General features: G+C 36.1%; 2 protein-coding genes across 5 annotated transcripts in view; one reads left to right on the top strand and one right to left on the bottom strand.

The window, feature by feature from the left end:
- Positions 1–707: 707 nt before the first annotated feature.
- Positions 708–13,981, top strand: grem1a (gremlin 1a, DAN family BMP antagonist). Of its 2 annotated transcripts, XM_060828916.1 has the most exons (3): positions 708–857; positions 1,727–1,838; positions 12,349–13,981. In XM_060828916.1, exons 1-3 carry the CDS (start codon positions 731–733, stop codon positions 12,863–12,865), a joined length of 756 nt encoding a protein of 251 aa, XP_060684899.1. In that variant the 5' UTR covers positions 708–730; the 3' UTR covers positions 12,866–13,981. The 2 variants fall into 2 exon arrangements, with proteins under 2 accessions (XP_060684899.1, XP_060684900.1); XM_060828917.1 differs by lacking the exon at positions 1,727–1,838 and having other exon boundaries at positions 772–857.
- A 4,545-nt stretch (positions 13,982–18,526) lies between these two features.
- fmn1 (formin 1) overlaps positions 18,527–22,375 on the bottom strand; it is a 376,573-nt gene continuing 372,724 nt past the window's right edge. For all 3 annotated transcript variants that reach the window (XM_060828913.1, XM_060828914.1, XM_060828915.1), the window contains one exon: positions 18,527–21,697. In XM_060828913.1, the coding sequence (XP_060684896.1) occupies positions 21,653–21,697 (45 nt within the window). In that variant the 3' untranslated portion in view covers positions 18,527–21,652. The remainder of the gene's footprint in view (positions 21,698–22,375) is intronic.

Below are 22,375 nucleotides of genomic sequence, written 5' to 3'. Positions count from 1 at the left end.
GTTTACATTACTGCACTGTACGTCACATCACAAACAGTAAATGGGGGAAGCTGTCTATTGTGACATTTAAACACACCAGGGAATCGAGTCTCATCACTTTTAGCTGTCAGAGATTGCCTATATCGTCCACTTTAAAATATTAATCCGCTTAGTACCGTGAAGTGGAATTCCTGAACGGCCAAGTTGACATTACATGGCTCCGGATCGGAACCAACTCGCATGAACTCAGCTTTCCCAAGTCATTCACTGTTCACAGGGGGGGGAAAGTGAACAAATGAAGGTGGAGGGACTGGACTGTCAATCAATAACTCACTTTAAAAGTTTATTAAGGGCAAATGTACTAGGTTCACAACAGTGTAAACGTCCCATTAGTTTATTTTGAGGACGCGTTGAGACTTACTGGATGTTTCAGAGTGCATTCGCGAGCTCATTCATAAATCGCCGGATTGGTGGTGAACACGCATAAAGTTTAGCAACAACAGAAACATCTCATTCTGTAATCTCCTATCGTGCTGCTCTTCAATAATTCCTTCCCCAGTGCCCACTATTTCCTGTCAGAGCTGCTGGGGTGAGAGGGGACGGCCTGGCCGGGGAGGGGGCGTGAGGATTACATGCGGTTTCCATTCGGACCTGTTCGTGGGCGGGTTGATTTGTAGCCAATGACCGCGAGGGGGTTTGGAGAATCCTTCGCTTTTAAACGTGAGTGCACGGTCCGGGGAGGCGGGGGGTAATGTGGACCGCGGAGGAGCGGCCAGCTCATGGAGCTGCCAGCAGCGCCCACAGCTGTTCACATTCGGGCGAGGCCAGCTCCTGTCTGAACCCGGAGGCTGCAGTGTCCAGTCAGGTCCCAGGGCCAGGTGAGTATACCCCAGCCTCGAACAGTAAAACAGAGCAACACGCCCAGGTGTTTAACAGACAGAAACTATCAGGAGGCAGGAGAGTTGAGTGATGCGGCTGAATTGATTCTCCCTTCTTGTACTTCTGCCTCACATCTCTCTCTCTGTCTCTGTCTCTGTGTGTTTCTATACCTTTCCCATTCGGTTCTCCCTTCACCGGTGAGCTGAGGCTGGACTGTTAGCCCAGGCTAGTCCCGGTTACTCCGTACCTCCAACCTCCCGCGGAGCCGGGATCTCAGGAAACCGGAGTATTTTTTTTAACCCTGTGGAGCAGGCAATACCGAGTTGTCGGCGGATGGACAGAGGGAGACAGGCGCTCTGTCTAACTGCTGCCTCTCAGCAGCGAATGCCTGGATGTCTACGCCGGCCAGTGTGTCCGTTTCGGCTCAGAATGCAGCTGCAGTGACCTCGGTAACAGCTCCCCGCCTCTGGGGAAGAGATGATATTGTGCTTTCTCTCTCCCTGAAGTCACATCGATGTAAACGGGGAGGGAGCTCACAAAAGTCAATGGGCGGTGTGGGCTGGAGCTTTCGCCTGTTACTTACTTTTCCAACCCCCCCAGATTATATTGGCTTCTTCAAACAACATCCTGTACTTTACCAAAGCCTTCTGTGTGCTTTTATTTTGAATGCAGCGTGAATTCCCGCTGAGCTTTAATCTAAATGTCTCTCCATCGCCCAGTCAGTTTAATATTTCCTGCAGTCTTCCTCTTTTCTTGATTTGCTCTCCTACAACTTTTTTCATTTTGCTGTCCTTAATATATATAAAAAAAGAAATTGTGGTTTGGTTCTCTCTGTTCCTTGTTGTTGTTTTTATTCCCCCACCCGCAGTCGGTATTTTCCGCTCTAGTAAACGGAGACGCATCCTCAGCATCCCCGGGTTGCTGTCGGCGGGGACCCATATAATGATGAGATTCCAGGATGCGGTCAGGTTGACACAAAGGTATCACAGAACAGTTACTCGCGAAGGAGGGCACTCGCTTCCAACATGTCCGTTTTTTCTGTTACATTAGTGAATGTTTATCGCTTTTATCTATGTCTCACATTGGCACTGGGGCGTCGGGGTTGGGGGTTGGGGGCTGGAGGGGTGAGAGAGTAAATGGCTGGGATACTGCAGCCTTGTCAGACTCGAAAAGGAAGCAGTGAGAGTTGTCTCAAGTAACAACTTACAGTGGAGGATGCGGGGAGGGGGACAAGTGACATAGAGGGACAGCAATTCAGTCATGCAGAGAAATTAACGGTGCAGTTTAAAAAGGATCGCTTTTTAAAAATATACATCAGAAGACCGTTTCCCTTCTCTCTAAATTGGAAGTACCTGCAGAATCCATCGATCAACTTTTACTTCTGGGAATTCGGTGGTGAACTATTTAGAGAAAGAGACCTCAGCGTGATTTCAGTGCTCGATGGTGAGCCGGGGTGGACACGATGGGCTGAGTGGCCGTAACAATGTCATTCTGTGACTGTTATGTAGCGTTCCTCACCGCCACCAGCACCCCCTCCCCCTCCGCCCCCGGCCCCAATACCGTCCACAGTTAAAGAGTGAAACCATTCTGGGTTTCTCTGACTTTGCAGTCAAATCCTCATATTTTATGCCAAGAACGCAAAGCCATCTCACCATCCTGTATTCATTCCCAAAGACAATATGGCATAGGAGAAATTCAGGGGAAAGTTAACCATCTCCACTAGATTGGAGTTGTTACAGCATTCTGGCAACTCAGCATCATGCTGTATACCTTCTCTCTGACCTGTAAGAATAATAATCCTGGGAAAGATTTGTCCTTGCTACAGTTCTTGCCCACTGCATAATATAATAACAACCATACACAGCAGACAAAAAATGTTTGGCCAATAAATCAGGCTCTCTTTAAAGAATTTGAATGATTGAAATGTGGATTTTGTTTGCCATTTTTGATGACGCGATTCCACAGTAACACTGACGAAAGCAAATGTTGATTCCAACTCTGCAAAGCTTAAATGAATGTCATGGTGTTTAAAGCGCACAATATAAAATTATTTTTTTATCATCAATAATGTTGAAATCGCAATTGTTATACATTCAATAATTGCACGAATAACAGTGAAGCTCAATTCAAAGATGCAACTGTCAGTATTTTCAGTCGGGTTTAATGTCTCGGCCATAAGGCTCTAAATAAGGGGAAAGTGCTCAATGGTAATCTTATTTCACGAACATATTACATTAACTAAGTGACTCACCACAAATGCTTACACTGCATCTTTACTATCAGCCTCTTCACAACAATTCTGAAGTCCTTGCATTCTTCTATGGTACAAACAACATTAAATTTAAAATCACACACTTCAAAAGTATTGCCATAATATCGTGATTTATTGTCAGAGCAATTCGAATTCACTTTTTCCAACTAGCTGCATCGCTCTTTCCTTTATTGAGTAATTCCAAGGATGTGAAATTCACGTTTTCACCCTTTTGCCGTGGATCTACACATGTTTAACAACACCTACTCCCTACTCATGAGTATCAGAAACCACTATTGCCTATAAAATTTGAACAGGCTGCGTGAAAGCCTGTCGCACCTACAGTCCTTCAAGTTTGGTGGAAACACCAAGTAATTCATTTCAAGAGCAGTTACGTTATTGCTATAAACAAGGAGATAAGAATTCAATGCTATTTGCTAAGACTTGTGTGGCAACACTGACTTAATTTTCTGGCCTTATTGATTGGAATGCTTGAGGTTTTATCATGCATGGTTCATGAAATTTTTACAGATATTATTATTAATATGAATAGTACTATTCTGAAAAACAGATTATGATTTTGCAACATTAACATAATATTTCACCATTAGATTATACTCGGCGGTACTGTTAAGGAATTTACATTTCATTATTACATCAATGGTCCAAAATGCATACTATTGTGGACACATATGTACTGGAATGACATTGTTTCAATGCTGACTACTGCAGACAGGAATTGTATATTGCAATCTAAACCTGAGTGTGTAATTGAATTAGAATAAGTCATAATTTTATATGTAATAAGTGACCCATCCTTTCAAAATAGCACTTTTCCATCCTCCTTCATAACTTACACATACTAACCTCTATGAGCATACACTGCCAAAAGTTGTCAACTTGTGTAAATGGATTTCACCTTGCAGTTTTTTTTTAAAGAAAGTAAAATGGTGCACAGGAATTTGACAGTCTTCTAGTTGTGTTGACATTAATTGATCGGTGAACTATTATTCACATGTTTTATCATATTCCCCTCTTGCTGTGAAATTAAATTCTGTGTGTTCATTACTTTACATATATAAACAGATGAGTTTTGTTGCACAACATATGTCAATTTTATAATCCAAGTCATGGTGTCTAGATTTGAAAAGCAATCTTTTAAGAGAAGCCTTTAGCTCTGACCACTAAGATGCCAAACTTTAAAGTGCATGGTTATGTTTACATTTGCTGCTTTACTTTTCCGGAGACTAGGGCCAGTAAAGTTCATGTTTTCACTAGTATCTGCCAAGAAACAGCTCTCCGTTCTGTTGTTATAGTAATGTTCATTGTGTCTTAGCAGCGAATAGGGAAACCGCTTTTGTGCAGAGTTTATTCAGACAATTTGGCTTAAAGAGATAGGGGTGTAGTTTTTAAACTTTTGTCTGTACATAGAACTTCCAATTCTTTAAGAAAATTTCCCAGCTTTCATTTTTTTGGAAATATGTAAAGGGTGGTCTAAATGCCTTTTTGAACTTTAGGGTTGTTTCTAGGTTGGGTACAATGTGATTTGTACAAGCTTTGTACATAGATACACACTTTCTGTTACATTAATTGATCACTCGGCCATTGTTCTTCAGGTTTATCATTTTATTCCCTTTGCTATGAAATTAAAATTCTACGTCGTCACTAATTTACTACAGAAGCTAAAGAATAACCTAAAACATTTAAACCTAAAGATATTAGCAGACAAAAAGACAATAAATTACATTTACCTAGAAATTTAGCATATCTTCAAAATTTCTCAAAAATCTTTACACTGGAATACTTCTGGAATGCAGTAACTGATTATATAGGAAATATATTTGTACATTGTGAGAGTCCAAAAATTATAATATAGTGGAATATATCAATGGAATAAGGTGTTAACATAATTGAAATAGTAGGGTTTTAGAGACTTATTTATAGCTGGGCTGCTTATTAATGTATCTTAAAGTAAGTTCAGCAAGATATTATTCCCAGATGTTAAATCACTTATTTCCTAATGCAAGGAGCATGGTGCCTCTTTTAAATCGTTTTGCAAAAGTGGATTCGCTTTGGTGGGTGCGCCAGGCAGATCAGGTGCAGGCTACTCGCCAGTTACAGTGGCTATGTTATATCGATATCATACAGGAAAGAAAAAAACAAATGCAATTTTTAAAAAAAAACTATTTTCTAGACCACACATTTTAAAAAGTAGGGAACATAGTGCAATAATGCAAATTACAAAAGAAAATAAAATCGCCTGGGTCCTTCTTCATAAAGTCATACTTATTATTCATTTGCAATAATAAATGAGGATGATAACTGTTGGTGAGCTAGCTTTTAATCACTTCAAAAAGCAATAATGGAAAATCTTATTTCCTTTCAAGAAACAACATAGTTTCTCCCCAACTTGTAGATGTTTTCCTTTTTGAGATCCCCGATTCTCTGACGAACTGCTCCAATATCTCTACAATTGCAGTTCAGAAGCTTCCCACAAGGAGGTGCAGATGAGTAGTTCTGGGGGTTTTGACTTAATGTTTTCTGTTCTCAATGTAAGCAATCATACCACTCGGGACCTCATAACGCATTTAATAGCATGAAACCAGATTGTCAGATTGGAATGAGAAATGTGAATCCATGTTTGTACAGATTCTCATGTTTACGTGGACATGAAAACAGTAAAATATGTATTAATACACAAAGATTCTTCTATTGCGCAGTTTTTAAATGTCCCTTGAGATTCCAAACGAACATGGGCATCTCTAATTATTATTCACGTTATGTGCAGAAAGAAATGGAAGTACAAAAAAGATAAGCCAAAGAAAAAGGGCAGTAAATGAGGAAATATAAATAAATAAAAGCAAATAGAAAATAAGTGAAAGACAATGCCACAAAACAAATTATCTATACTGTATATTATACTTCTATTATGTGGTACATTTCTTTGTATGCCTAGCACTTGAGTAAACATTTTCATTTCCTTTTTTATTGTATTGGTATTTTTCTTGACATTGCGCACATTTTGAAATTATAGTAATCTGTAGGGATGCTTTGTTGAGCAGTAGGTAGTAGTAAATTTTCTGGATCAGTGGTGCTGGAAGAGCACAGCAGTTCAGGCAGCATCCAACTAGCAGCGAAATCGACGTTTCGGGCAAAAGCCCTTCATCAGGAATAAAGGCAGTGAGTTGGAAGCATGGAGAGAGAATTTTCTCCTACAATATAATATCAAAAGGTGGCACCACAAAGTTGGATCCCACCATTTAATAAGGTAACTCACTACTAATTGCAGCTAAAGGGAACGGAATATTTCATGTCGATTCTTTTACTTTGGATTACTTAATTCTGAAAATACAGAACAATTAATGCGCATGTCTTTTAATATTTAACAAGAACGTTAAAAAAAATTAATCGAGGGATGAGTGCAACTTCGGAGGAGTAATTGAAAAATACTTGGTCAGATGCCAGTTCAGCAACCTCCTGTTAGTATCCATTGCTCTCAGGTCAGAAATATCTAGATGGTAGGGCAGAGATTTTTCTATTTTCCTTCACCCACATACTTGTAACTTGAAGCATCCTCCTATATTCTTGTTATGTTTTCCAAGCCAGCCAGCTGGGTGTTCTGGGAGTCAAATTAGTGCTAAATATGAATGTTTTTGTGTTTTGGCTCCATGCCTGAAGTTATCCTACAGCCATCAGTTAAGAGAAAACTTCCATCCACCACAATAATTTAGGTTAAATTTGAACTCAGATTCAAAAGTTGAACATTCAGCATTAATCGACTGTATTACTCAATTTCTTGAAGGGCTCTTCTATTTTTATTAGCAAACTATACATCATTTAATAATTGAAAAAGTGGTAGGTATCAACCTTGGTTCAGCAAGTAGCAGTCTTGCCTCGTGTCAGAGGTTGAGTCCTCCTCCAAAACTTGGAGCTGGAAAGTACAGTGAAGTACAGGGGGAATGCTGAATTGTTGGGAGGTACCAACCCTTCAAATGTGTCTTTGAATTGAAGCCTCATTTGCCATTTCAAGTGGATGTTGCCAAAGAAAAACAGGGAGATTTCTTTACTGTCTTAGCAAATATGCAACCCACAACCATCATTTAAAATAGATGATCTTTTCACTTATATAATTCTTGTTTGTGTGACCTGTATTAAAACTCTTAAGTATCAATACTGACTACCCTTCCAAAGTATTTCATTCACTTTAAAGCAATTTGGGATGCTTTCAGGTCTGGAAAGGTGCTATAGAAATACAAGTTTCTTCTTTTACTTTGAAATAGATGGTTAAAACTGGGAATATGCCTTTTCTGATGCCCGAAAAAAGTTTTAAATAAAATTCATTCGACAAATTTAAACATAAGAGTATATGGAATAGAAACATTCCATTCAGTGCTGTAAGTCTTTGTTGACATTAAATTAGAACATGTCTGATATGCATCTTAATCCCATCCACCTTCCTCCTTTAAAGCCCTGGCCTCATAAAAATCTATCAATTATAGTTTATAAATTTTCAAATGACACACCCTCACCCTGAACAGCTTTTGGTAGGACTTTTTCCAGATTTCCACCACTTCAAACTTGTGCTCATTCATTCAGAACTGTCCCTGAAAGGCAACAGGACCGATTGAGAGGAACTATTAACTCTTTTAATTAGCTAAAGTGCTTCAAATAGATCACACTTCATTCCACTCATTTTAGTAGATGAGAATTCTAGGTAATCTGTATTTATAATTTAACCCTTTTAGCCCTAGTATAATTCTAGTGATTTTCAATTCAGCACTTGCTGACAATCTAATCAAGATATGACATGGGAATGATTGGTGTGAGGTGAATGTATGCACAAGTATATTTTGGATACTTCTCTAAGTTGAGGCAGTTTAAAAAAGGTTTTGCTCTATTTTTGATTATGTCGTTTCTCATGAAAGTGTGGTCTCTTAATGATAACATTGGAAAACCAAAAAAAGTTTCACTCCTTAACACTGAAATTTCACTTTAATGAGTGTGTCATAAAACTGCAATTTAAAAAAGGGTAGGAACTCACATAAGTATTTGGATCCATTAAGAGCTATTCATGATGATGACAAGTATAATAGATGAAAAGGTCAACTAGTTTAAGTAACTGGTTCAAAACAAAATAATAATACGTAATCTAGGATGGTATACAAACTGCTGATATGATTTTGTACTAACATTAATACTTAACCCTGTTAGTCTCCATGACCTTTTCAAGTGCAATGCCACTTCCAATCTTTAAGCACTGAATGAAGAGCCAAGAATCAAAAAGAGTTTTAAATACGTTAAGGATTTCCAACCTTTAACAAACTAAAATACTGTATGACATCTCAAAGTATATTTCAATATATTATCTTGTAGTTGCTTGCATAGGAAGGTGTTATGTTGACTTGTAATACACTCCATTCAGAGTCACTGCATAGGCCCGGTTGAAATAATATGTAATTGAAAACAATAAGTAGTTTAAGAGGGTAATAAATTTCTTTCTAGCACATCTGGAATGTGTCTTGTACTGAAATCAATCAGTGCACAAGGGGGCAATAAATACATGCACTGCCCTGGGCAGTACATGTTTTGCACGAGTAGGTCTTCCCAGTTGAGTTCAACATACCCTTTTTTTTTAATCAAATTCCCTTCACTAATTTTTATAATTTCTGAATAAAATGATTAAATGATTTAAAACCCTGTTTTAAAGCATACAATTGTGAACTAACAGCTTGTTTGAAATAAATACCATTCATTATGAAGGAGATAATATAAATATTTTGTTAAACGTTTAATCCATTTTTACCTTTTAGAAAATTAACAAATTGCTGAAAATAAAATGAATTAATTCAAAATATCTCTACTCTTGTTTTCTTCTTATACCAACTTAAGTTCATGCCTTTGAATTATTGGCCAGGGAAGATAAGATCTTTTCACGAGTGGAAATCTTCATGGGGAGATAATCTGAAAGAAAATATTGAATTTGAGCGAATCTTCTTTCTTTCTCAAGAATGAACCAGCAAAGTCAACCAAGAAAAACTACAAATGTAAATTAAAACCACAATTTCAACTGGCATAAATACATGAATGTTCACCATAATGGTGGAGTGAAGTTATTGAAATATATTTTTAGTTCTTAAAGAAGCATAATATTTAATTTGTGAATACTGTAAGAAGTTTTAATGAACAGATTCTTAGGACCTTTTGAAACAAGTAATATCTGCCTCACGTGATGTTTGGATCTGACGGAACCAGGAAGATTGGTACCAGGAAGGACTTATATTAATAAATTTAAAATTTCTTTACGAAATGGCTATCCATTTAGGATAAGTTCAAGGTGCAATTAGAAACTTGAAAGAAGGGGAAATCATAGATTTTAATGGAAAGATTATTTTGATTTTCCAAACAGCCTGTATAATCTATATTTAGCTTGATGATGGTTTCTATTTTGTTTAGTGTTTGTTCAGTCCATGCATGTATAGGAGTGTTTGTTTTGAGGCTGCGGTTGACAGTTTTGATTGGTTAAAGAATGGATAGCTCTTAAAGAGTAAGGGTCCTCAAATATTGTGATTGTGTCAAACGTTTTGCCAGATATGCAAATATTTTCTACTATTATCCTGGTCTTTTTCATATTCATCAGCAGTAATGCAGCTGATGCCCATTTTAAGTAATTGCCTGGGGACTACAGTAACTTGTCAAACAGCAATTATGAGCTCATTCAAGTTTTTATTTATCCTCAGTAGAATACTGGACTGTAAGCTTTCTTTTGGTTCAGAAAGTATACTTATAACTTAAAAAGAAAGAAAATGATAGTAATTGTACTCCAGAGTTTAATCTAGCAAAACTACAGTACTAGACCAATTGTATAGAGTTGTCTCTTTACCAAGTAAAGATGCCAGATTACTTTGAAATTCAAAAACATTATCCAAGTCACATTGTAAAATTTCAAGCAAATTTAAAAAGGTATCAATTTCATAGTAAAATTTACTGTTTCAAATTTCTACCATTTCATGTTTTCAGATATTGTGGTTTTCATAATTTGATAAAGGTTTTCTGAGATTATTTTAGGAAGAAAACTTTGCACTCAGCCGGAGGGGAAGACTATTAAATGATGCCTTTGATTTAATAAATGAACCTTCCTTTAACATGGACAATGGCCCAGATTTACTGACATGATGAGGATGTTCAATCATTCTATCTTTCTAGCTACCTAGATGGCTGGACTACCCTCTAGTCTCACAAAAATGCCAGTTAGAGCTTAATCTTCAGTACCATACTGTATTACATGGCAATCTTCTCTCAATTCCTTCAGGCTACATAGACAACTATGTTGTCATTGTTTTTAATTATTTCATAATTATCAAACTGCTTATTATCAAAAGTGCTGTCAATATAACATATTATTCAATGAAAAGAGGAACTTCTGACAGGTCAGACATCAACTTGCCCAATGATTGGGTTGTTTGAAATAGATCTTGGTCTGCTTCTTCATCTCTTCACATGATACAGGCAGGAACACAAAGTCTAACTGTCAGTATTAAATCAGTCTGCTTTGGGAAATGGTAGATATAATAAACTTTTAGGGTGTAAATTTGCTCACTGAGCAGTAGATTTGATATCCAGACGTTTCATTACCTGGTTAGGTAACATCATCAGTGCTTCACTTGGAGGTCGCCACTGATGATGTTACCTAGCCAGGTAATGAAACGTCTGGATATCAAACCTACAGCTCAGCGAGCAAACCTACACCCTAAACCTCAACCTGAGCTACAAACCTTCACAAACCTTACAAAAATAATAAACCTTAAATAAATAAAGGCAAGGAAATGTAAACTCAAATAAATTTAGTTCCAATGAACATTTGCTAGTAAAACAATGTACTGTAAATTTGATGAGCTTTTCACTTCTGATATTTAGCTTGCAATTATTCTAACCAATAATAGGCTTCATTTGCAGGTGAAGTGGGTATGCTGTGGCGTTAGTAGTGACTAAACATTGCTTGTAAACAAAGATTCAAGCCTGCCAAATACATTCATTCGACGAAACCCATGAAGTTTGCCTCACAAAGGACTCTACATAGCACATTCAATGTCAGAACACAGGCAATCACATATAGATGATAAAGGAAATTTCTTCTCAGGTCTTGTAGAAAATTAGGAGATAGATTAGATATTACTTCAATCAAGCTTGATTTCCAAATACAATTTAACTATGAACAAATGCACTGTGTATTCCTGACCCATACAAGATATTAGGATGTCTCCATGTTTCGCGATATTGTAAACATGCTGTAGAAGGTTTATTTTCAATTGTGCTACACACAATAAGTGAGAAAATCATTCCCAAAATATTTTTCAGTTTAATTGGAGGGGACTTTAACTTGGAAGGCTCAGGGGCATTTATATTAAAAATCCCCTGCTGAATACAACAGTTCCCTTCCAATTATTTACAGTTCAATTTACTGTGACTGCTACTTGAGTACTGGATCCAGACATAGAGATGTATTAGATTGACAGGATCAGCTTGCCTGACTGCAAATGTAACAATTTTGCTCAGATCAAAGTTGTGACCATGGTTAAATACAAGATTTAATGTAGTCTTTCCTCAAAAGTTTAAAAATAATAAGTAAACATTTAGAAAGCACAAAACAATGAATCACCACCTTTATATCTGAACAGAAGATACTCAACATTTTGTTTGTCACTGTCATCAAATTATATTCTATGTGGCATCAAATGTGGTGATAGATCATTTTATTATGAAACAAAAGTGTGTTTTATAAAAATAATCATTAAATGTTCTATATTTTAACTTGATATTGTTAAATCCTATTTTCACTATTTCAAAAAGTGGTCATGCATTATTTATGAGAAATCTTGTTTAGATAAATGGCTAATCTGTATTCAAATGCATCCCAAATTAGTAATATTTCAAAAGTACAAGCAGCGCAGCAAAACTGTGTGAGAGTATTATAATAATAGATTTTACAGTAGTGATTTATTGCAACATTACTTTGTGATATGTTTGAACATTATTAGAGGGCAAATTGAGGAGAAATAGATTCATAGTGTCAATATTTATACACTTAGATTATGCTATGAAGAAGGGATTGATTTAGGATTAAATAATTTCTTCAAGAACAATATGTAATCAAGCATGAAGTCATTGTATGCATTAAAACAACATTGACAAGTAATTACAAATGGGCACATCATTAAATACATTTTGTGCTCTTTCCCCAGAATGACCCGAACTCTGTGCGCATTGTGTATTTTTCTGTTCCTGTGGGGTTTTCTGTTGGGTACCACCGAGGGAGCTGGGAAGAAGAGGAATCGTAGCTCCCAAGGGGTAATCCCATCCCCAGACAAAGGGCAGCCAAACAATTCCGAGCAGGCTGGGAACCGGAGTAACGTAGATGAGGTCTTGGAGTCGAGTCATGAGGCGCTGCACGTCACCGAGAGGAAGTATCTGAAACGGGACTGGTGCAAAACACAGCCCCTCAAGCAAACAATCCACGAAGAGGGTTGCAACAGCCGCACCATCATCAATAGGTTCTGCTACGGCCAGTGCAATTCCTTTTACATACCAAGGCATGTCCGCAAGGAGGAGGGCTCCTTCCAGTCCTGCTCTTTCTGCAAGCCTAAGAGATTCACCACCATGACAGTTACCCTCAACTGTCCTGACCTGCAGCCATCAATTAAGAAGAAAAGAATCCAGAGAGTTAAACAGTGTCGTTGCATTTCCATAGACCTCAACTAAAGCACCAGTTATTACTACTAACATCATTCAGCAATTTATCACATTATATTTCATAGGCAAAAATATTGGGACATACACATTTATACATGTTTGTATCCTCCACTATCTTTATTTTGTTCAAGGAACTGGACTGAAACCCAAACCCCTAAGTTGATAATTTCCACTGTGTGGAATGTGAATAGTCAAAAAGAAGGATATGAATATTTAAATAATTATTTCAAGGCTTTTGTTCTGAAAGTTATGGGTATTTAATAATTAATTTCTGTTTCATTGCGAGATTTTATTCAGCCCATAATGTTACATGGTTGGTAAAGGGAGGTAAATTTGGCATTGTTTGCTGTAGATTAATTAAAATAATTCCAAGCTATCTCTAGCAGCTTGAAGTTAAAGTCCACGTCAACTGATGAAAATATCCAATAGTTTAGCTTTGAAATTTGCAGCACATCATCACGTATACTTTCATTGACATATATGTAGGAGTAAAAAGAGGTGGGAAATCCAACAAGGCCAGGCAACATCCACCTTCTCACACAATTTACACTCACTGTTTTGACTAGCAGGAGATTAGTTGCATTGTAAGTATCCTAGATCTATAACCGACCACTGAATGTGTACACGACCTTCAGACTCAAAGAGAAACAAAAGTGTTTTTGTCAAACCACTCAGTACTATTAAATATTCAACATGATCTGTTATTAAAACATATTACTAATCAACAGGCAGCTTTAACATGCAGATTGCAAAAGGTCTTATGTACGTAACTCTGAACAGCAGCACTATGGGATAGGATTTCAGCTTCATGGTCTGTGTGATAATGTATGATGTAGCTAGTCATAGCTTTATTCGACCTGACCAATTTTCACCATTTTAATTAATGCAGTGGATATCAGGCAGGTTCTATAGATAGTATACAATCCACTCTTGCCATCTATTACTACACAGGTAGTGAGGCCAGAAATCAGATCCAATGCTTCATACAATATTGTTTTTCCTCAATGTTTATAGTCTCCCTTTGGGTGTGTGTTAATTTGACTTTTTTTTGTGATACTTGAAGTGTGTCCTCAAGCAGAACAAATAAAGACCAATAAGTGTAACTACTACCACAATTATAACAAACGACGGTATTTTGTCTCCTTATTTAGTATCGTTAATAGTGTATACAGTGGACTTGCAGCTTTTCACTGTAAAGAATTTACCATTTTTCATTTTGCTTCTTTTATATATTACATTTCTGGGATGAACATACAGCACATTGGACAGTAAAGCCACCATAGTCCCAGGGGATCAGATGGCTGTCTCTCATCAGAGAGATAACTGATGGTGGTTTAACAGGAGGGGCACCATGCCTCAGCGGAGGGGAGAGGTTAAAGAAGTAGGACTTTGAGATTGCACTGTTGGAAATTGAAACCAACCATCCAGCCAACTGAGCTAGTCGATTAATCCGTTCAATGCACTGAAACATCAATGTACAGTGACACAAATGTGTAGGATATAGGTTACTGTCTGTAAAGTTCCACATTATTGAAATCCTCACCTTAAGTATTTTACACTGAGGAGGTGGGGAAAAGAACCCTGCAGCTTCCACACAGCAGGAATGACAGCCATCCTTGAGTTTCTTTCATGCTGAAAACAGCACACCTCAGAACATCCCAGTTGTTCTCTCAGGTACATAGAGCACAACATCTGGAGTGTCAAGGGAAAGAACTGAGACACATAACTGGTGTATGACGAACATTTGGTTTGCAGATGGTACTGCTTTGGCAGCAAGCACAGAAGAAAGATTATAAGAGTCAATAAGGTCCGTAACAGCAGACATGAACTTTGGAATGAAACTGAACACTGACAAAATTAAAGTCAAATCACCAAGATATATTTATATATTCATAAAGGAAGATATTAGAACAAGGACAAATAATTCAAGTATTCAGGAAGTATCGTATCTATAGCCAGAAGGTGTAACAAAGAAATAACAGCAAGGAAGCTATTGGGAAAGGCCATATTTGGTAAGAGGAGATGGTTGTGAACTGGACAAGTGTCTTGTAAAGAAATTCATTTGGAGTGTTTTGTACAGATTTGAGATGTGGATGTTACAGATAGAGTCAAATTGCTAAACAGCTTTGAAATGGGACTCGGAATAAAATGGAGAGGATGGGTTTATACAGAAAAAGGTATAAATGAAGGTGTGCTGAGGAAAATGAATAAAATTTACTGAACGTAATCAGGAAAAGACAAAGAATGTGGCTAGGACACATCTCTATAGGAAACAGATTATAAAGAGATATTATGGAGGGGGAGATTGCAGATAAAAAAAGAGAGGAAAGAGGATATCAATTCTATTCAGTTTGAAAAACAAAGTAGGCAAATGAAAAGACTGGCACAGGATAAAGAGACACGGAAAGACCAATATGAAGAGTGGACTTATCTTGGGCAGAGCATAGATAATGATGACAATAAATGATAAAAACAAAGTAAAAATGAAAGATGGTAATGAATAACCAGGCTATTTACCCCTGTTTGTGGTAGATTGGTCTTCATTTTAGAATAAAAGTATTAAGTTGCATGTTCCATTGTGAAGTGTAAACTATTCATACCAAAGATAATGTTCTCAAACTTGTGACTTCTGCATTATACAATGTGAATACAAAATAGTATTAGCTAAATTTAATTAAATAAATTTGAGCTTGATGTCACTGGGAAGAATTTCAAAGTTTGAGCAGTTAGTTCATATAAAATACTCAAAAAGAAAATTTGGAAGCCAACTCATTTCATACCGGTTCTCTTGAGGCTTGTGAAGGATACATTTTGAAGTAAATGGGGGAAAAAAAAATCACATTCTTATTTAACTGCATGAGTCTGGAAAACATACACAACAGTGGAGGCACATACTCACTGAGAAGGCAATGCAGCCTATTTGTCTTGCTGCTCTGCTATAAGCATGACAGTTCTGCTTGCTATAGCCAGGCATCATTAGTAGCAATTAATTAGTTTGAGTCAATAACATTAAACAATGAGCATTGTGTGTATTAATGCTTATTGTACATTGTAATTGCTGTACTCATTTTCTGGCATAAACTGCAGGCTTTTGTTGAATTAGCTTATCTTCAGAGCCTCATCCAGTTATGGTAAGCAAAACCAAGAAGTCATAAAGATTTTGTAATTGAATAGAATCAGATTTCATTCCAAGCGTTTTATATGCCATGTTAACTCTTAGTACACAAATAAAATCTACCTTCCTAAGTACTGAGCTCCATTTTATTCTCACTAGGAATTTGTTCCTTGCTGTGATTTTAATACATTGCTCACTCCTGTGGTTTCTTTTCCATCATAAAATGTACTTAATTTACGACTAAAGGGCTGAAACATATCATTCACCAAGGGTACTTCAAAACACATTGTATAACTGTGTATGAAACAAATAGGGCTAGTTCATGTAATTTCTGGTAACTTAATCAAAGATTACATGTTTAACAGTCAATTCTGTTAAAAACAATTTGAACAGTTCTTGCAATCAGCATTACTAAATACTTTTTAGCATGATCAGTTGTTAACAGTTGCTCTCCCAATACAACTCCATAACATAAACTCAACTGTGATGTAGTTTTACAGAAAAAGACAAATTATAAATTCCAATGAATCAAACTTAGAACAATTCAATCTACTTCAGACATTCTCCTTTATAAAATATATTTTGGATGATCTACACCAACTCATCCACCAAATCATCACAATACCTACAAAATAGCTCATGCATTTTATTAGATCCCAATAAAGTCATCACTGTTTGTAAAAGACATTCTTCATAAAGTGTAATATCAACCTTTAATCATCACAATTTATATGAATTTGGTTTATTTAGTTGAAACACAATTAAAAGAACACAGCAAAACAGTTTTAATTGAGGTACAAATGCAGATCTAAGCTTATGATTCTATTAATAGTGTCCTCCTCTTTACAAATGGGACTGAATGGTCAATATTATGTTTGGATAGAAAACAAAAAATGCTGGAGGAGCAATTTTGTTACTGTTTTCGAATTTGATTTTGTGTCAGATCTTCAGCATCCGAATGTCTTTGGTTTATTTTTTATATTCGTTTTGAATACTTTAAATTTAAAAGATCTTACATTAATATGTCTCAACTGGACCAATTCTGTTAGAATCATTTACATCAACAAACATACATCCTGGCTGACATGCTTTTGAAATTAGACCAAGTCTGAGTACTGACCTGATTTAACTTTTGTACCTATTCTGACTGACATTAGGTTTCAAATATTAGAACTTGTCCAAGTTAAAGTTTAAACTCTTGGCCAAACTTTGCAGCTCACAGGTCACTTACAAGTTCAGTGGCCCATTGTGAGCTTCTAATTTGTATTGCTAATGGCAACATGTCTTTTTGAAGTCAGAGAAAATAGTTACACAACGGATGATCTAATGACACTGGATCTTAGCAACAATTTTAGATCAGCCACTTTTCAATTACTTTCTGGAATCAATCAAGATTATGACAAAAAATGTTACTCAAGTTTAGTTTCCAATTTAGAACTATATATCAAGCCTCCACCATGCTCTTTTCAATACTAATGGCTGCACTTCATAACAACTTATCACCAGGATTTTGTTCACATTTTGTAAAGAAAGTAGTTACATTCCTTTTGTTTTCATTTTCCTAAAGCATTGCATAGCTTATTATTCAGTGTTTTGAGATCAACAGTGTTGTGCAACATCATCCAGAACTAATAAACAAATAAAATATTGTGCAAAATTATTCATAACATTTAATATGCTACAGAAAGGATAATGACATTCGCTAAACTTTCTTCAGCTGTGATTACAATAATTTCAGGCACAACATGTTTCATCTGCCATTGTTTTACTGTCAATCAATCTTCTTATTGTTTGTTATTCTTTACATGGACCTTCCAATCCCTATTCCTATGACAACTGTATCAGAAGCATAAATTGATTAACATAGATATTAAGAAATTGGTAATTTTATTCTAAAGTGCACCAAGAAATATCTACAGACAATGCTTTTGATTGAAAGTAATAAAGTCTGGTAGGCGCATTTCATGACAATCATAAATCTAAGGTGACTACTGAGTAAAATGAAATAGAGCTTGCAACAATGTTAACGGACACGAGTATATTTCTTTTATATAAGACAAAGGAAATGTGGGTTTTTGCAATAGTGTGACTGAGATCTCAAATCTGTTAACTTGAGAAGCATATCCAGCTGAAACATAACAATAGCCATTTTGTTAACAATCAATATGTTTGCATAAAAAATTAAGTCAGTAGCAGTATTCTTGATCAGAGCACATATTAACATACAGCTATCAACAGGTAATAAACCCATGTGGATTTAAATCATAACATTGTTTATGAGGGAAAGTTTACAATTTTGCTGCACCTGGCACATACAGGATACTTTTGTTCAAAACTGCAAAATAGTTCACATAGATTATAATCAATATATCCTTAGATTATTAGTTTCGATATTTCAATGTAAAGAATCCTTTAAACAATGCAGTTTAAAATTACAGTTGCAAAGATGTAGAATTTTGTTCCATTTTCTTTGCTAATTAAACAAATATTCTATATCTCTTGCAGCTGATATTATTTTTAGGAATAGTATATTTGAATATCAGTTTTTGGCCATAAAAATTGTAAGTATTTATGTTTGAATCCATCTCTAATAAGACTTAAACAAAACATTTGTTTCATTACTACACAATGTTAATTGTACATCATAGTTAGAATTTTAGTTGTATAAAATGAATAAAATTAACACCTTTTGATCAAGGAGCCACATGTTTAGGAAATCAATAACTACTATTTTAACAGGTGAAGGAAAAAGAAGCAATTAAATTGATTAAAGAAATATGTTCAGGGCTCTTTACTGAATTAAAGAAAATAACAAAAACATTTTGATGAGATTTAATATCACTCACTTCATTCACAATTTCTTTGCTTCATGTTGGAATGTAGAATTCTTTGGGTATGGTGAGTCATCAAGTATGTTGTTCAATTGATCTTTTTTAAAAAAGTGCAAGCCTAGACAATAAATTTTGGCAGGTTATCAGAGGCCAATGCCAGGCATCATGGCTGAGCTCAGTCCTGCTCTCACACATTCCAGAAGGGGTCACCATTTAGCAATCATGTGTGACATTTCAGGCTAGTTTTACCCCTCATCAGCTCAAAGACACTGAAGATTCTTCCATTACCCCTTCAGTTATCCTGTGTGTGGCCACAGAACTTAAGACAAACCAAGAACCGAATCTGCATTCATGTTCTCTATGGTTATTAACACACCAAACCACAAACGGATCTATAAAGGCATAATATAGTAAACAACCTTCACAACTATATCCCCACATATATTATACATCTTGGATTTCCATCCTACATATAGGATGTTTTAATAAAATAATTCTATTTTGAATAATCATTATTAAAATACTTGGAGATAGTCAACTGAGAACATTGATATTATTATAAACTATATTCATAATTCTAAAGGTATAGTAAATATTACCTATTAACCTGTTTTATTTATGGCAAATGGATCAAGCTGCCATGTCATTCACATGACACATATTCTATACAAAAATATATTAGAAGTTAATGTTCAGCAATATCTATTGCTGAACAAAATGCAATCAAGTGCTGTTTAGATTTTTCTGCTTATTTTTGAATGGACATGTCTCCCTTCCATATGTCTTTTGTATACATTAATTCATCACACAATTTATTAGCTCTTTGACAACAAGAGAACTATTTTATGCATGTGGATTAAAACTACAGCAGTTAATAATATTGACTTTGAATTTGTGATGTGAATATTATATTGATAAATGCGCTAACAATAAAAAGTTGTTTTTATCCCAAAGATTAAAGATGCATTTTCTTCTCAAAACCTTGCAAAGATCAATTGTGTATACCAAAATAAATTTTAAAACATTGAATGGAACCTATTTTAGGGACTGTAAAACATAAATTGAATATAGGTATTGCTTTTTAGCTCCATACTCCACACCGTCACAATTTCCCTGCATTTCAGAAAACCAGCAACAGCATCCATCTTTCTGGGAACTGAATCCAACATTTTACTTATTAATTTTGGCCAGAATGTATTGGTTATACCAGGCCTATGGTTTATAATAACATAATATATAAAATAAATTATTGCTGAAAGCAATATTTTAAAAGAATATTTGCAAGCCTTCTTAACATTCTATAAGAATTACTACAAAACCTTTGGGCAGTTGAGCTTCATGTGTTCAAATTGCAGAATACATAGTGATCTGCCAGGTCACTTCAAAAATATTGTAGCTCTTCTGTAGGTTAGGGTCAGTTTGCAATACAGCTGACATCTGGCTGTTGAAAGCTATGTAGGCTGACATGTTAATTATAGCTTCTCGCAAATGTAGAAGGTAGAGATCTCAAGTACATTCAAGGTCTTTATGAATGGAAGAATGATATTGAACAGAAAAGTTTGAAATGATTGAAATCCCTAAGAAAGAAAGTGAAGGAGGACATGATTATCAGCACAGATGTACTACCTTTAAGTAGTGGTTGCTGGCTTCAATACAATTTTTGCCAGGAGTAAATTTGGTCTCTCCAAAATTCCTAGCTTTCTTTGCATCAGTGATAATATAAGATGAAGCAATTTACGCTCATCGGACTTCAGATCCGACATTTCTAACACTCACTGTCGCCAGTCCACAAACTGGAGTCCTTCCTTGCTGAGGTTAGGGCACCATCCAAACAAGCAGTTAGGAAGCAATCTTTTATTGGACTGGCAGACAAAAGCCCAGTTTGTGTGAGATGGAGAAATAATGAGAAATTGGGTAATGAGGCAGATTAAAAATCCTGGTAACCATCCAGACCTCAGAACCTGCTGAAAGTCTCCTTTCCTCAAAATGTAGTGAATGTTCAAATTCATGATATATCGCATAACTGTTGGCATGAACATTATTCACACTATTCCTTCATATTATTGACAAGAAATTCAATTTTGATTGAGTATTTCTTGGCAGAGATAAAAGAAACAAAACACCCAGTGGGCATTGATGTGTTTCAATTCCAAATCACTTTCTTTTCTTGAAACTTTAATAAGTTTGACTTTGGATTACTTTTTAAATAGGCTTCTAGGTGCATAATTGATAATCTATGCTTTGAAAGCCAATGTGCATGGTAATGAGGGGGATATTACAGAGTCGGTTTATTCATTTGGTTGGTCAAACACGTTTTGCATCTTACACTGAGATGCAGGAAGCATTGAAAAGAACACGTAATTGCAAAAACATAACGTTTACATTATTTTTGAACTCTGTAGCAGCTACAGCTGGAACATTATACAATTTCAATGTTTGATTAAATTTTTAAGAACATTGTGTCTAACCCCAAGTCACATTGTAGCACAGCGTACTATAATCCACTGATGTTGCAAGAGAGAGAATAGCTTTTGGAAGTGACAGCACATTGATTTTTTTTAGATTCCAGAATCCCTTTGCTGGAATTCTATGGGATATACAACAATTAGACACAACTTGAACCACTGAAATCTCACTTTGGTGAGGGCGGAACATATAGGTCCTGTGACAACCATAATCAAGAATGTGTGAAGGCTCTCTTGATGTTGTCATGGAATTGGAAACCTCCTTGGTGTGTTGGCATTGGGGGATAAGCAGCATGAAGATGTGCAAGTTTTTCAAGGAACATCCCTCAAATTCCGATTGAATGCAATAATCAAGTCACAGGACTCTTTCACTTTGAGGTTTCCTTCAGTCCGTGATGACACTTGCCTCCCTTTGGCGTAGTCTTTCTTTCTGTTTTGTAAGAGAAAAAGGAAAGCTCACTGTCATTTCCAAACCTTGGACTACAACTCACTGTCAATTGCAAAATCCACATTAATTAACTAGTGTGTTCACTCGGATTTGAGTAAAGTTACATTTAAAATTCAAGATTTGAAATTGCCTCTCAACTCCAAACGAGATTTCTGTCCAAAAATAACTAATTTTCAGTTTTGTACTCTTTATTCTATGACTTGCCTTTTACATTTTAGTCCTATATTAAGATCATGGAAGGAACACCTAGCATTGGGATCCCTTTGAGGCAGCAAACATAACAGATTTAGAGGCTGGGGTTGTGACTGAACATTATTTTTGTCGTCCTATTACTCACTCATAGCTAACACAAATTAAAATGGTTGAACTTGCTTGAGACCAATCAACTCAGCCCCAGAATGGTGCTGCAGAAATTCATCATGGCAATGTCCTAGGCCCAACCATCTCCAGCTACTTCATCAATAACCTTGTTCCCAATAAGAAAGATCAGCATAGGAATGTTTGTTGGCGACGGCAGTGTTCAGCACCATATGCAGGCTATAAAGCACATTACCATAAGATGTTACCATACATACCATAAGGCCCAGACACCACTCATGTCCAGGCTAGTAGGTGGAAACATTCACATAAAAGAAGTGCCACTATAAGAGAGAAAATCTA

This window comes from Hemiscyllium ocellatum, chromosome 8 (assembly GCF_020745735.1).
Source record: "Hemiscyllium ocellatum isolate sHemOce1 chromosome 8, sHemOce1.pat.X.cur, whole genome shotgun sequence".
Lineage (NCBI taxonomy): Eukaryota > Metazoa > Chordata > Chondrichthyes > Orectolobiformes > Hemiscylliidae > Hemiscyllium > Hemiscyllium ocellatum.
The sequence above is the reverse complement of the archived record's forward strand: the minus strand, read 5'-3'. Positions and strand labels throughout refer to the sequence as shown.